The 16,004-nt window shown below is 44.0% G+C and overlaps 1 protein-coding gene across 2 annotated transcripts in view; it reads left to right on the top strand.

Moving 5' to 3' along the window:
- DOK5 (docking protein 5) overlaps nucleotides 1–16,004 on the top strand; it is a 178,056-nt gene that overhangs the window by 137,010 nt on the left and 25,042 nt on the right. For both annotated transcript variants that reach the window (XM_025853378.2, XM_073883930.1), the window contains one exon: nucleotides 3,959–4,094. In XM_025853378.2, coding sequence (XP_025709163.1) covers nucleotides 3,959–4,094 — 136 coding nt within the window. The remainder of the gene's footprint in view (nucleotides 1–3,958; nucleotides 4,095–16,004) is intronic.

The raw sequence follows: 16,004 nt of genomic DNA, 5'->3' as shown, positions 1-16,004 counted from the left end.
TTTCTTCCCCAGCCACACACCTTCCACCACCAGGCATCTTTTGCTTGTTTCCCCACTGTTCTGGGATGTGGTCTCCCGCATTTCCTTCCCGGCAAAAATGCAGTTGTGCCTCCCTCCTCGAGTTTTCCCTGAGGACCGCGTCCTCATTGGCTTTGACATTTTAAAGGGTTAGAATAACAACAACAAATCCCAATTCACTGCTTACCTTGATGCCAGATCCTTTGCTAAAGATAAAATATAATTTCCCAGTAACCTCAGAGGTTTGGGTGATCTTACTACTCACATTTGGGATATGAGGCCGTGGAAACTTGGAGAGGTCAGGATACTTGACCAAGATTGCAGCTTATGAGGGAACTGGAGGGGACTTTCTGTCTCCCCTACCTCTCTCGCACCCCACCTCGAGGAGGGCTCCAGAAGCACACCCCACATTTCCCCAAATGTGGGGTGATTTTAGTGATAGAGGCATAACATTACATGAATGTGACTCGCACAGCAATGAAGTCTTTTTCTTCCCAATTACCTTTTTGATCCTTTTGATTAAATTATAGAAAAAACATTTCAGTGGGGTGCTGGCACATCTAAAACACATCTTCTAACACTTTTCTAATTTGCCTGTGTTACTAACAAGTGAGCACACGTCCCGTTCAGATCTTTGACAAGAGGACCTAGACAGAGTTCAATAACATGTTTTGTTTTCATTGCATTCCTTTTCACGTCTGCCTTCAATGTATGGCGGAGCATACTGGATTATGATTATTGATTTGGTGGCTCAAGGACAATACATTTGTTTAAGGGAGGAGAAACCGAGTTGATTTTAAAAGTATTAAATAGGCAGCACAAAGATTTGATGACCAAAAGTTGTACAAGAATGACTGACATTCCCCAGAGCTGCCCCATCCTTGGCGGCCTGAGCGGGACAGTGATGCATCATGTAGGGTCTTACACTGATTTCTCTTTCTCACCCCACTGGTCTCAGGAAAGGACAGGACAGTCATCCCATTAGCAGGCAGCCTAGATTGCCTGGTCTCCAGCCAACACACACGCACACGCACACGCACTTGGCAGAGTCACCTACCACCTCATCTCAAGCTGAGATCCACTAGGCTGTGGCACCAGTGACTGGAATGGGCAAGACCACACAGACCACAGGTGGCGGGTATACTCTCTGCTTCAACCTGAATACCGTCTGGTGAAGCAACAGCTTCCCTGAACCCAGAAGCTGCCTTATGTGTACAACCTCTCTACCGCTAACCCATAAGTTTGGTGCTCCCTCGACCTCTTGTGTTTGGTCTATTTCAGTGGTTCTCAGCTGGGGACATTTTGCCACCTTGGGGACATTTATCAATGTCCAGAGAGAATTTGGATTGTCACAACTTGAGGATACTACTGGCAGCCAGTGGGTAGACACCGGAGATGCTGCTCAACATCCTACAACACACGGGACAGTTCTCACAGCCAAGCATGATCTGGTCATGCAATATTGTGGATATGCGAGTGTAGAGAGCCCCTGTTCTAAGTTACAAGCTCCTAACAGACCTTTTCCCAGATTTTTCTTCAAGCTGGAGCCACCAGATCCCGTGTGGTTAAGCCTCTTTACTTCGTTCTGTATGTTTGTGTGTCTGTTTTTCTTACCATAGTGTCTCTGGCCCGCTGTAGCCACAGGGGGAAAAGGGGTCACGCTCCATTTGTTCACCTCACTTTCACGGACAAATCAATGTCACCGTTCTGCAATGCTTTGCTCCTAATTTTGTGTCTGTTCTGCGAGATGCTTCTGATCGATTTCTCTCAAGTTTTTGGCATCCTGATTTTCTCTGTTACTATGTAACATCGACACCCACCCCTTTCCCCAACTATACTTTGCTTATCAGCTGCTCCTCTGACCACTAAGGCTCATCGTACCATGGTGTTAGTCTCAACTGATTCACTTATATAGATCTTATTTAGCCAAGTAAATTGTAAACTCCAGGAAGAAACATCCCACGTCTTTACCTTTACATCTCTTGCTGCCTTTCTTATGATTTGCCTTATGTTTGTCTGACAAGTACCGTATTCTTTCAGATATTACATAATTGTAAATGTGAAATGTAACATTGACTTAATAACCGCTTTGCAGGGGTGGAGAGAAGAAAAGATTATCATAAATACACATGTTGAGTATAAGATACATCCTGCTCATCACAGTGTCCAAAAATTCTAAACACACAGAGACGCGCACACATGCCCATGCACAAAATACATCTTGACGGTGAGGCAATGTGGAATTGACTTGGATTCTGATCTCTTAAGTTCGCTTCTTAATACTGTCTGCCATGAGGTCATTTATTTTGGTTTTCATAATTGCAATCCCATTAGTATTTTTTTCATACAGGATGTTGGTGTGAAATGTCATTGGCAAAGAGAGGGAACCGTTTCCAAAGTTGGGCTTTCGTGCCTCTGGGAACTGTTGCCCTCAGGTGGCAACTTTGCAGAATGAAGCCCCAGGAGCTCCAGGAGCACAGGCTGTCCCTCCTGCCACTGTCTCCGTGGTGTGCTGGGTCACTCAACTTTGTCCCACCTCAAGGCATTCTGTGCGCAGTTCCTTGCCGGACTGTTCTTCCTGCCTTCTCTGCCAGAGGCCCGCCCTCCCCAGGGTGGCTCCGTGAAACCTCAATTTAAATAAAACTTCCTCAAGGAAGCCGGGGTCAAGTTCTTCGTTATACCTTTGCCTAGCACCACCTGCTATTTCACAAGCCATTCTACAGTTCTTTATTGAGCGCCAGATATAGGGCAAGCCGTGTTGTAGGCACTGGTTGAGGAACTATGAATAAATTAGGAACAAATCTCGTCTACACGGAGCTTACCTACCAGTGGAATAATGGACGTGAAGATTTCCTTTGTGTACTCACAAATCCTGTCTAACACTTTCAGGACATTTATGTGATGGTTACTGTCGTTCTATTTATTTTACAAATAGAAATGCAGGTGTAGAGAGGCTAACATGTACCAGCTCACAAAGCTGGCAAGGGGACAACCCCAGCCAGGCAATCTGGAATCCAGATTTGCTTCTTATTTCACTCTGCCTTGATACATACTTGTTATATGCAGGCATCAGTGAATTTCCCAGTGCTTTCTGAGCTCCTGATTATCTTCTAGATTCTTGACTAAATTGCATAATCCATGGTTTGGAGTGACAGGCTGATCATGTAGACAAAGTAATTCTGGAGAAATTCAACACTGTTAAGTGTATCTGTAATGGCTGCCATGTTCTTATGTCTGAATCCTTATCTTCGCAAAGGACATAGGAAAGACCCAAGTAAAACTCATTATTTTCCCTTCTCTGGGCTCTGGGTTTCCATCTACTGGCTTCTGTTAGCATAAGGCCATGAGGAAAGAGTGTTGGGGCATTTGGGACCACTTTGGCTGCTGGAAAAGTGTCCAACGTAAAAGTCAGTGGGTAAGGTAGAAAACAAACAAACAAAAAGGAATCCAGATTGATTTTGGAAATGAAAGAATCCTTAAAGCCATTGTCTCTGAGGAAGGAACAGAATCTGGGAGTCATAGAATCCTTCTTCCACCTCTGCTCTGGATGACATAGTGTCTGATGAGCTTCTGATTCATGGACAGTCATGAAAACACAGTTTTGCACGGGTGCCTCTTTGAAAGTGGGAAGCCGGAGTACTGGGATTATACTAAGAATCAAGAAACAGCTTTTTTATTAACCTTTGCTTCTTGACAAAAAAAAAAAAAAAAAAAAGAAAAATTCAGCACTGTGTTAGCCTAGAGTGAATGGTTTCCTGCCCATATTAACAACAACTAATAGGAAATTTTGATTCTAGTTAACTTCATTTAGCAAATGTGGACAAGAATCCTGAAATCATGTGAAATAAAGGGGTCTGGTTTCATGGAGTATTCTAGGTCCTCTGTGCATGGAAGTTCTTGGAACTGGATTTTCAAAAGCTTTTTGTTTTTGTTTTCACAGGATGTGTGAAACTGGGGAAGGGCTGTTTATCTTTCAAACGCGAGATGGGGAGGCCATCTACCAGAAGGTCCACTCTGCTGCCTTGGCAATAGCTGAGCAGCATGATCGCTTGCTCCAGAGCGTGAAAAATTCAATGGTACGTCTGGAATGTCTTCCTTATGACCTAGTGCATACCCTGGTAGAATGCAATCTTAGAATCTTTATGCTGAAAATATGGCCTGCATTATTTGAACAGATGGCTTTCTCCTGTACTCAACAGTGTATTACTTGGATTTAATAACATCCTTGCAAAGCCTCAAGAGCCAGCTGGTAGCACAGTAACTGGACATCCCTGTTTATCTACTTTGTGCCTCGATTATTACCTGTGTGTGTCTTCATCGGTTTGGGCTCTTACAGCAAATACCATAGAACTGGGTGGCTTATCAACAATAGAAATTTATTTATTTCTCACTGGGAGGCTTGGAAGTCCAAGATCAAGGTGCTGGCCTACTCAGTGTCTGGTGGCACCATCTTCCTGGTTCATAGATGGCTACCTTTTCTGTCTCACTGATGGATGGGGCAAGGGAGCTCTCTAGGGTCTCTTTTATGAGGGCACTAATCCCAACTGTCAGGGTTCTGCCCTCATGACATAATGTCCTCCCAAAGGCCCCACCTGCTAACCCCATGACCTTGGAGGTTAAGATTTCAATATATGAATTTGGGGAGGGGACATCATCATTAGTCCACTGTCATGAGTATGTGCATCAGAATCAATTTGGATGCATATGGATATGTGTGGACACAACTATGTAGATTATCTACCTACAGAGATATATTTATAGCTGTACCAGGCATTATCATTTCAATTGGTAACAGGGGCCAGAGAGAAGCGGAGTGAGGGGTGAAATGTCAAAAGCCCAAGTCCGGAAGACTGTTGATAAGACTGTGGGCTCCAGGTACTGGGCTCTTGATTTTTTCCAGAGAAGCCAAGGATTTGAGTCTGTATATAATATCTTGTAGTTTGTAACTGTTGGAAATGAATTCTTGTTAAAACCAGCAACAAAACAGTAACACTTTGTGGGCCAAGGGAAACCTGTCTAGAGACTCCATCCTGCCCAGAGCCATGCATCTCCCATCTCTGGTTGATCAACCTTCACGGACATTGATATATAAAGACAGCACAAACACAAATACACATGAGCAGATAGCTCTCTGGGAATACCTCCACTGTTCATTGCATTGTGCCAGGGACTGTGACTTGCACAGAGAGTTAGGATTGAAATCTTAACGCACAACAGTTAAATAATGCAGATCATGCATCGTGGCTGCAAATATATGCATAAAGCTTCACATCTGGAAGGAAATCTGCAAAACCAAAAGGAACTGTGTTGGCATGGTAAGATTAGGGTAGTTTGAAAATTTATGATTTAAATATGTGGAGTGGTTGGATTTAAAGAGAGGGGGAAAACATGCCAGAAATATGATCTGTCCCAGAGCAGCCTCAGATTATTCCCAAATGACTTGTTCATGCAGTGGTCTGCGATTTTAGAGCAGAGATCAGCCAAACTTTCTGTAAAGGGCCAACTAGTAAATACTTTAGGCTTTGTGGAGTAAGATGGTCTCTGTTGCAACTACTTAACTCTGCCATTGTTGTGCAGAAGCAACCATAGGTAAAAACATAATCCAGTGGATATGACTTTGCTGCAAAGCAACTTTGTTCATGGACACTGAAATTCAAATTTCGTGTAATTTTCACACATCATGAAATATTCTCTTGATTTTCTCCCCACCGATTTCAAAATATTTTTTTGACTAATGCAGTCTTGGTCTTCCTTTCCCCATTTGCTTACCAATTCTGGATATTGCTATAGAGATAGATAAATGGATGGATGGATGCATGGATGGATGGATGGATAGATAGGCAGGCAGACAGATGGCTGTAAAGTAGAATTCAAGTCCCTTGGAACTTTACAGGGCAACATGTCATTGCATTAAAATTGTTTAGCTGTCCCATTAGATGCCTTTAAGCATCTGAAGGAGTTTTTCCAAGATTACCTTACTGGTAAAGCCATCAATTAGCATAAATTGTTTTGTGCTTGAAAGGCAGGTTCTGTATGCACATGTTTTTCCATCTACAACCTACTCATTACTTCCACTAAAAATTAATCAGGAATATGAGTAATTCGTTTAGATCATCCCTTTGCAAATTTAACTGGAAAATAATGTTGTTTGCTCTTAATTTGCTGTATGCTTAACGAGTTCCATAAAATGAATATGATTTTTAAAGCAACAACATCCTGTTTTAGATGGAAATGAGTAAGCTTCAGAATGGGATCTGAATCTCAGGGACGTTAAGTGGGGATTATGAAATGCTGAAAATTAATGTACGTGAATCAGTCCCTGATTTGGGGAGAAAAGAGATACCCCATGACAATGAAGCAAATGCAGACAACCCTGCTGGCCCACCCTCCCAGGGTTATAGTACTGCATTTTCTGGTAACTGGGAATGGATCCACATAGATCCGGCCATATCCTCAACTAGGAATTGCGTGTTTACCACTACTGGCTTGCTTCTCTGAGATAGTCAAGGTCATAAATGGAGAAAGATGGTGATGCTCACCTCTGGGCTTTTAGCCTCATTATTAGAAAGTCCTGACCCACTGTTGGCTGCCTCTGTCGTAAAACTCTGAAGACCGCCTCTACAGACAGATGCTTCCCCGTGGGGCCTGTACCAGTCTGATGTTACAGCCTTAAGTGCACTGGTTGGGATGAGACTTGTGACCTGAACCCAGCAGCCATAAAGAGGAGGCTTGTGGGTCCCATCACAGCAGCAATAATAATAGTGATAGGTTGAATCATGGCTCCAACGATGTGTCCTAATCTCTGGAACCTACGAACGTGTCCTTACATGGCAAAAGGGATTTTGCAGATGTGATAAGTTGAGGCTCTTGGGTTGGGGAGATTATCCTGGATCGTCCAGGTGAGCCAGTGTTACCACAGGGGTCCTTATGAGAGGGAAACAGGAGGAGTAAGCGTCAGAAGGTGGTGTGATCGTGGAAACAGAGGGACAGAAAGAGAGATTTGAAGTTTATATGTTGATGGCTTTGAAGGTGGAAGAGAGAGATGTGACCCAAAGGATGTGGGTGCCCCTAAATGCTGGAGAAGATAAACACTCTCCCCTGGAACCTCCAGAAGGACCCAGCCTGGCCAACACCTTGACTTCAGCTCGTGAACTGATTTTGGACATCTGGTCCCCTGAGCTGTAAGAAGATACATTTAGGTTGTTTTCAGCCCCCGAGTCCTGGTAATTTGTTACCACAGCCATAGGAAGCTAGCACAATAAGGATATCCATAATACTAAATATGTATCTTGTCTCTACTCTGTAACAAGCAATATTTTTAGGGCTTTCTAACGCTATAACCACTGCCGTATGGGAGGCCCAAGGCCACCAGCTTGGAAGTCATGGGACTCAAATTTGGAGGAGGTGTCCTGGGGTAGCCCCCACTTTTCTCCTCACGACCTCTTTTCTTTGTCCTTTATGAGATCAGCTTGCTGCTGTTCTAAAAATACCAAATTAGTGACCAGCATTTAAAAATTGAGAGGTTTCACATAAAACTCAGATATCTATGTTATCTTTGAAAAGTGAAAAGGTCTAACAGCACTGATCTCACACCCCCACAAGGCAACAACAATCAGCTATGCCCAGGCCTGTCTGCCCTCTTTGGGCAGATTGGGGGGCTTCACTTCTCCAAAGTCCCTACCTCCCTCTTTTGTTACTCTCCGCAAGTGGTCCTTCTCTGCATGTTGGCTACCCATGCTCTGGACAATCAGTGTCTAGCCTGTTTGTCTTCTATTGTTTCATAACAAAGACCCGCCAGCTATGCACCGTAACACAACACACATTTACCATCTCATCGTTGCTGTGGGCCAGGAGTGTTGGCGTGGCTTCACTTTCTCACAAGGCTCAGATGCTTCAGGTGCATCTCAGGGTTACACTGGGGAAGGATCTACTCATGAGCGAGCGGGGTTATTGGTGGGATTTAGTTGCTTGTAACAGTAGGATTGCGGGCCTCAATTTGTTGCTGGCTGTGACCTGGAGGCCATCCTTAGCTCCCAGAGGCCACTGTGAGCGCCTTCCTGCGTGGGATCCCCCAACACACCACTGACTTCCTTGCAGACTGCACACCATGCAATCCTATGTATCCTAACCACACAAGTGAGATCCTGTCGCCCTGTCTGCTGATTAAAAGCAAGTCACAAGTCCTTCCTGTAGTCAGGGAAGGGGCCCACACAGAGTCTAAACACCTGGAGGAATAGACCTTGGAGGCCGCCATATTGGTGTCTGTCACCACACTGCACAAACTTCTAGAATAGTATTTATTTAGTGCTTTGATTTTACCTTTGTCAATATTTCCTACTTGAGGGTGTCTTGCTGATAATACCGTGCACTTACCGGCCATCTGCTGTCTGCCTCTAGTCTCTTCCATCATAGCAGGCAATACCATTTACCAAGCCTCCTACAATATGCCAAGCACTTCACTTGCTGTTTCTCTCATCACTACCTTAACTGGAAGGCAGACTCATTCATTCATTCCTATTCATTTGTTCATTCAAGAATGTTCACTGAGGACCTGACATGCTCTGCTCTGTGCTCCAGGATATAGTGGTGAATGGACGGTAAGGCTCATGCTCTCATTGGGCTCACAATTCAAAAGAGTATTATTCATGACCTTTGACCTGGAAGGAATCAGGCTCTATCAGAGAGATGAGAAAACTCACTCTCAGTTGAGATGGTTCAGTCACCGGCTTGCAGCCACAGAACCCCTTACTACTGGAGCCAGGAATGCAAGATCCTTTTGTCTGACTCCTAAACCTCTACCTCTGGCCATAGTGCCTTGCTCCCTTGGAGAGTGTGAAAGCTCTTATAGCCCCCATATGTCCCCACGAAGACCTGGCTTAGTGTTTGCAAATTACCTTGAACATCAGAGTGCCTTTCAGAAATATCTGTCAACTTAGAGTATGCCTAAGAAGATCACGGTTACAAGAAATCCCATTTCTTTGGGTAGTGTTGGCACCAAATAGCAATATTATATCTCAAAATTCCTCTCGACCGTTCTCGCTTTTTAAATGCAATGCGTTATTCTGCACTTTAAGGGAGTGCTGGAGGCTGGGGTAGCTGGAGTATCGGGAGGGAGGGAAGGACCGACTATTGAATGAGACTGAGCAGCAAGAACTTGTTTGCTCACCAGCCACCAGCTGGCCTCCTGGAGAAGCTGCAGGGACTCTGTGGGGACAGCTCGGGACTCCCCCGAGCAGCTTTTGCTATTTTTGCCACCTTGGAGATCAGTGTCTGTGACAAAGTCTAATTTTGGACCAAGGAGTGGTGGTGTGTGGGATGTTCCGCATTCCACTCCTGGGCCTGTCGTTTTTAGAATTTCCTTCAAGGCAAATCGGGTGCTAAGGTGGAGAAAGACTAATTTAGCAGGCTCTCCCTGGGGGCTGCAAGTGAGGCTCCATCCAGGTGACATTGAGGCCCCAGGGCACAACTTCTCCCCTGTGCTCTCGAGCCCTGGACGGCACCCAGGTTTGAGAGTTCATCTGAACCTTCTTTGTCACCTCTTTTTTTGTTTGCGTAATTGATAGGTTCACTTCCAAACTTGATTTTGCAAATAAAATGTAATGAATTTGTGGAATTCAAGTGACACTCTTCCACAATTCTGGAAACCACAGTAATTCTTACTCAACCTAATTTAAAAAGCCATAAACTATTCCATTTTTTAAAAATAGAGAATCAAAGAAATCATAGAATCAATTTCATTACTATTCAGACACTGAATTCCCTGCTGGGTTTTTTTAATTTTTTTTTTTTTATGTATATAAATACTCTTCTCCTAGCTCAACCTGCCTCTCTGTCCCTAACACTCCCCCTCAAAAAAATCAGGTTGTTTTATCTCTTCTCGTCTTTGTGGGCTGTGGTTAATTGGGTTAACTTATGGATTGATTTATTCATTATTTAATTTATTTGTTTCTTTGTTTATTGTGCTCTGCTTAAAGCAATTATCAGCTTTTTTTCCCCTCACAAATAAACCCTTTTTATATCCTGGCATAATAATTATGATTCAAAAACCTTTTATTGAACACCCATATACTGCTTGCAAAGAAAGCATTGTAGCAAGTCTTATGGAGAACATAAACATTAAAAAAATCCTTTTGAATCTTTACAGAGGCTTAAAATTTCGATAAGGAGTTTGATTTATACCTTTCAGTGCATGCAACAGTATAATCCTGTTAGTTCAGTTTGCTGCGATCTCACTGCAGGACAGTTTGTCCTTATTTATCAAAATTAAATTCACTTATCTCTTTATCAGCAATAATACTGCCAGGAATTTACTCTAAAGATAGGACAGAAACAGGTGAAACTCAGGTTTCTTCCTTAAATTTGCTATGACTTTTGTTCCCATATATTAGGGGGGAAATGTCATTTTCGGAGAAGGTCCTTTCCAGTCTCTTATAATAACTTAATAACTTGCGACGTGCAGTTGTGGATTTTAGTGGTCCTTTTACTTGGTTATTAAGTGCTGCCCTAGCTGATGCAATTCCTCCTTGTAGTTAGACTCCTGTGCCCTAGCCATGGTCATGGTCAGCTGGTGGCTGTGTCTTTACAGGGAAAGGAATGATGCTAACAGGTGGTAGCTCTGTTTGTAAACTCTGACACTGGTACTAATGTTTAAGATGGTGGCTCTGTAAGTAGGCAGCCCATGGAAAGCCCAATGGTGGTTAGAGAGCAGCAGTTCATGACAGGAACCAAAGATGTTCATATGAGAGCACAGGATGCATCTTGTTGACCAGATGGGCAGTGGCGAGTAATACTATTTTCCAAAAGTCAGTCATGACAGAGCGGGTAGAGACAGGGATGGTGTGGGGGATGGAGAGACAAGTCGGATCATTTCAGTGCCATTTTTAATCGGTTTTGAGAAGTTAGGAAATGAGGGATATATCCATCTCCACCAAGGGTTGGTAAACATTTTCTGTAAAGGGTCAGATGGTAAATATTTTATGTTTTGTGGGCCACATATGGTGCTGCTGCTTTCTCCTCCTCCCTCCACCTCTTCTTCCTCCTTGACTTCCTCCTCTCCTTTTTTTCCTTTAAAAATGTAAAAACCAGTCTTGCTTCTGGGCCATACAAACACAGGCCACCAGGATTTGGCCTTCCGGCTGTAGTTCACTGATAACCCCTCAGCACCTTGGTTTTAGGTGTTAGACACAAATGTGCTTATATTATCAATCAGTCCCTCTCCTCTACCCCATGTGGATTTGCTTTTTCTCCTTGGAGTTTACTGAAGGCAAAGCAATAATCCCAGATGCCTGTCAGGAAAACCAGAGGCCATTTATGTGATTTTAAGAGATCATTCAAACAGGGGTTTCAGCTTTTGGTTGCCCCAGCAGATGTGTTCTGCCTTGTATGGCTCTTTTTTTTTTTTTTTTCATGCTATTAAGGTGTTGGGTATGACCAGAATCTGACAATCAGAATGTTGCCTAGAGAATGCATTCAAAGGTGATGCCAGGATTGACTGTTGTCACCAACTATGCGAGTTTCAATATTTTAGAGAGATCCAGTCGATTATTTTTGCAGAACTGGAAATTGATTACGTATTTTGTTCCTACCCGAATATTTGTCAACCCATCCAAGCATGAAATACAATTTCTTCTCCACTATGTGACTAGCCAGGGGGAGGGGTAAAATTATCTATTGGTTCAGCTTCAGGCAGTAAGGAAACTTTGGGAGAGTCCCCAGATGACCAGAGCAGGGAAAAGAAGTTAAGATGACCAAAGATGGTAGCACAGGTGTTGGGAGCTAGCGCGTGCAGACCACTTTTTGTTTGGTTTACAAGGTATTGGCACAGGCGATATTTTTAAAATTAAATTAGATCCCAGCATTTACAATGGGAGGTTTCACATAAAATACATAGCTGTACCTTTTGGAAAAATGAGAGTGTCTGGTAACACCATGTCTGCTTGAGTTAAAATTGAGTAGCAGCTACCATTTTGAGAGGATGAATGCCCTTCAGAGTTGCATAGCTCTTACCGTTTCTTGCCGTCTCAATAACCAGAAGACTTCGCTGATTCCTGTTACCTGCATGACCCATGGAGGCATTCAAGTTTGCAACTCCTGGTTTAGGGGAACAACACATACCTCGTGCCCTTATATTTTTGCCAAGACATCTGTGTCCTTGATACCTCTTCTTATGGAAGATTATGGCCATTTGCCTGGTAGCAAAGACTGGCTCTTACTGGGGAGAATGTGAGGGTGGATATGCATCAGGGAATCTATGATGGAAACTGCAAAATGTGTAAGCATGAATATGCTGCTTGGTGAATAAAACAAGTTGTGCAGCCTGTTACTGAAGAGCAAACCAGGGACACCTGGGTGACTCAGTCAGTGAAGCATCTGCTTTCAGCTCAGGTCATGATCCCAGGGTCCTGGGATCGAGCCCCGCATCGGGCTCCCTGCTCAGCGGGAAGCCTGCTTCTCCCTCTCCCACTCCCCCTGCTTGTGTTCCCTCTCTTGTTGGCTCTCCCTCTCTGTCAAATAAATAAATAAAATCTTAAAAAAAAAAAAAAAGAAGAGCAAACCAGACTTCTGTATTTTTCAATCAATAAGGTAAAAAAAAAAAAAAATCACATGGTGAGCTTTTAAAGGCTCTATTACATATAATCAGTCGGGTTACCATAGGAGTTTTTTCCAAGCTGGGACCTTTTGAGAGTCAGGGTCAACCTTCTTAAGAGCAGGATTGGACATGTAATTTGTTGACCTGATTCAAAATGAAAACGTAAGGTCCCTTGTTCAAAAGTTAAGATTTTTCAGGATGGTGACAGCAGAAGATCAAATCAAGCCTGGGGCTCGTTGTGACTACACAGGTCATCTGCCCTTGAAGTTGGCCCTGATGAAGAGTAATGCCTGCATAATAGATGTAAACAGGATGCAGCCAGGAAAACTGAAATGTATGGTCACCCTAAACCAGTGATTCTCAGTGGTAGCAATTTTGCCTCCCAGGAGACATTTGGCAATATCTGCAATCATTTTGGTTGTTAACACAGGGCCCGGGGTCGGAGACCAGGGATGCTGCTAAACATGCTGTAATACACAGAACAGTCCCCCACAAAAGGTAACCTGATCCCAGATGTCAACAGTGGGAGGTTGAGAACCCTGTTCTAAAGATAGGCAGGTTCTGCGTGAAGGCTGGGCCAGAAATTGATGGGTCAGTGTGTCTGGGATTGAATGTCACTTCCGAGCTATGTAACTTGGCCTCCTTTTGCCTTGTTTATTTTATATGTCATATGGGGGTGATAATAATAGTGTTTGTGCCTCACAATGTGCGATTCACACTGGTTAGTACACATAAGGCACTTAGGAGAAATATAGGAAGAGTCAACAAATGTGAACTACCGTAATGATTCCCTTTTTACTCACACAAACTGACATGGGATAAGCCAGGAAAAAGAGACTCACACTGAAGCAATGGGGATGTTAACGGGCAACTCCAGGAAACTGGGTGATGGGGCTGAACACTGCTGTTTGTTGTCTCCTTAAGATATTCAGTACTGTTTGTGCACGTGTGGCAGCATCAGATTGTGAGGTCAGGCCCCTGCCTTAGGTGTGGGGCTCCAGCAGGGGCTGGAACTCAGCAGGGTCCCATAAATATGCCCAGACTGGTTATACCCACTCTGGACTGCAACAAAACAAAGTATACCATATCTACCTGGTCCACCTGGGCCACCAGCCCACCACTCCGCTCAGTAGATTTGTGCCCGGAGTAAGCATAAGACAGAAAACACAAACCACCCCTTTGCTCCCTGGTCTCAGTTCCAGCCTGTCCCCTGCATCTTGTCCCCAGAGCACCTGCTTCTGTTGAGGTGAGCCACTGAGTTAGTCTGACCCTGTGGGATTTTTGCCTCGTTCATTAGCTTCAAAAGCTGACCGAGTAACTGGCCATTCTACTAGAAGCTGGAAGCCTCTGAAGGGCAGAGGCTGGGCCCCATGTGTCTGTAATATGCTCAGGGTCTGGCACAGGACTTGCTAAATGTTTGTTGAATGAACAAAAATGGGGGCCAAATAGGTCATTTTATGAGCATAGAGAAAAGGAAAAATGAAGCCCAAATACCAAATCCAGTTCCCTCCTAATGCCATGCCAGGGCCCAGGTTTCAAGCAAGTCTGCTTTAAAAAGAGGTTGTGGAAAACAGTCCCCAAGGATATCAATTTCGATGTACCAGTAGGAAGAGGATTTCCTTAGTAAGGAGGCATAAAAAGTTACCAGAAGCAAAGGGAGCAGTGATTTTGTTTTATGCATGTGGCTGAGAATTCAGATGGCTCTGAATAAATTGATGCAAATCACTTTCATTCCCCATGAAAATAACCATTTGAGTGCATCTGGTGTTCAGCAAAATGCTTCACTTGGAAATTTGGCCCCAAACGGTTGATTTCACTAACAGTCTGCTTTATCAAAGCTGGGGGTGACAATGAAGGCATTGTTTTAGCTAGTTCTGTACACCAACTAGTGTCTCTGCTGCATTTTTCCTTAAGAGGAAAGCGGTGTTTCTCTCATACCCACTTTTTCTTTTCTCTCTCTCTGTCTCTCCTTCTCTTTGTAACACTCAGTAAGTAAGCCTCTGTGTGCTCTCTTTCCTTGACACTTTAGTAATATTCTGTGATACCTCGGTAACATTTTGATGATGGGAATACCCATCACTTTTCCTGCAAATATCAGAACAAGGGAGAGGGGTTAGAGGAAGTAAAGACAGCTCTTTGGGTGATTTATGCCAAACATCTGTCAGAGCTGGAATCAGGATCAGACTACCATGAGAACGGGTTTCATTAGGAAGCCAAGGAAGACCACATGTTTGGCAGATTGCTAATTTCCACTTGAGAGAAGGCCCCTGGGACAGTGGGGCTCTGAGGGCCTGGTAGAATCACTGGTAGATTCTGTTGCTCAAGATGGCAGGGGCATTACCCTCTCCTAGCAGCGTAGACTTTTGGCCATTTCTCTAAGGTTTGGAAATAAAATTCAGGTGCCTTTTATCATTCAGAACAGGATTTGAGCCCATCCTTTAAGGCCTTTGTAACATCCTCAGTGCTTTCTAGAACACACTGGGTTGTGATAGGAACTTTATCTCTGGAGTAATAAAGAGGCCAGGTTGTCAATGCTGACTCAGTGTCTTTGGCAAGTGACTTCACCACCCTTAGTATCTGCTCCCTGCTCGATAAAGGGGGGTTTTATTAATACTTACCTGGCCAGGTGGTGGGATAAGGCAAGTGATTTCTTGACATAGTGTCTGGCACCTATTCAATACAAATCAACCTGAGCTGTTGTTATCATTGACTTAGAGTAAGAAAGGATAAAATGGCAAAAGGGGGGCGAGACATTATAGAGGTTTCTTACTCACTTAGTGATTCAGTCATTGGCCCGCATCTTACCGCACACCTCCTGTGTGCCAGGAAGCACCAGGTGCAGGCGTGTGACACACGCACATACAAGAAATCTTCTCCCCTCCCCCCACCTGCATGAAGGAGACCTCGGCTGACATGAGAGTCCGTTCCCCTTTTGTAGAGGAAGGAGTGCCATTGTGGAGGCAGATGGCGGGCTACATGACTAAAGCTGGCCCTTGGCTCTCTGGCCATTTGCTGTAAAATCCTGGGGAGCAGAGGAACTGTGTTTCATTCATTTTTAAGTTTCCAGCCCATGGCATTAGTGCATGACTTAAAGGTGATGCCCAGAGCATACAAATGGATGCAGTGAGTGAAAGAACTGAGGAACATTCAGGACAGAACCCACTGAAAGGGGCAAGGGGAGAGAAAGGGCTGTTAGGGAGTGTGCAAGCAGCGAGCCGCGCTAAGGGGCTTAGTCTAATAGAGGGACAACTAAAATCGGAGTGAGTGGCTCCATCTGGCTCTGTGCTGAGGGTTTGAATGCTGTATTTATTTAATTTTCACAGCTCTCTTAAGACATAGGGGTTGGTTTTTGAATCCTGTTTATTTTTACAGAAACACATGCGTGCGAAATTTAACT

This window comes from Callorhinus ursinus, unplaced genomic scaffold (genome assembly GCF_003265705.2).
Source record: "Callorhinus ursinus isolate GAN/ISIS: 27379988/994484 unplaced genomic scaffold, GSC_fseal_2.0 scaffold53, whole genome shotgun sequence".
Classification (NCBI taxonomy): Eukaryota; Metazoa; Chordata; class Mammalia; order Carnivora; family Otariidae; genus Callorhinus; species Callorhinus ursinus.
This window is presented reverse-complemented; position numbering and strand designations above follow the sequence as displayed.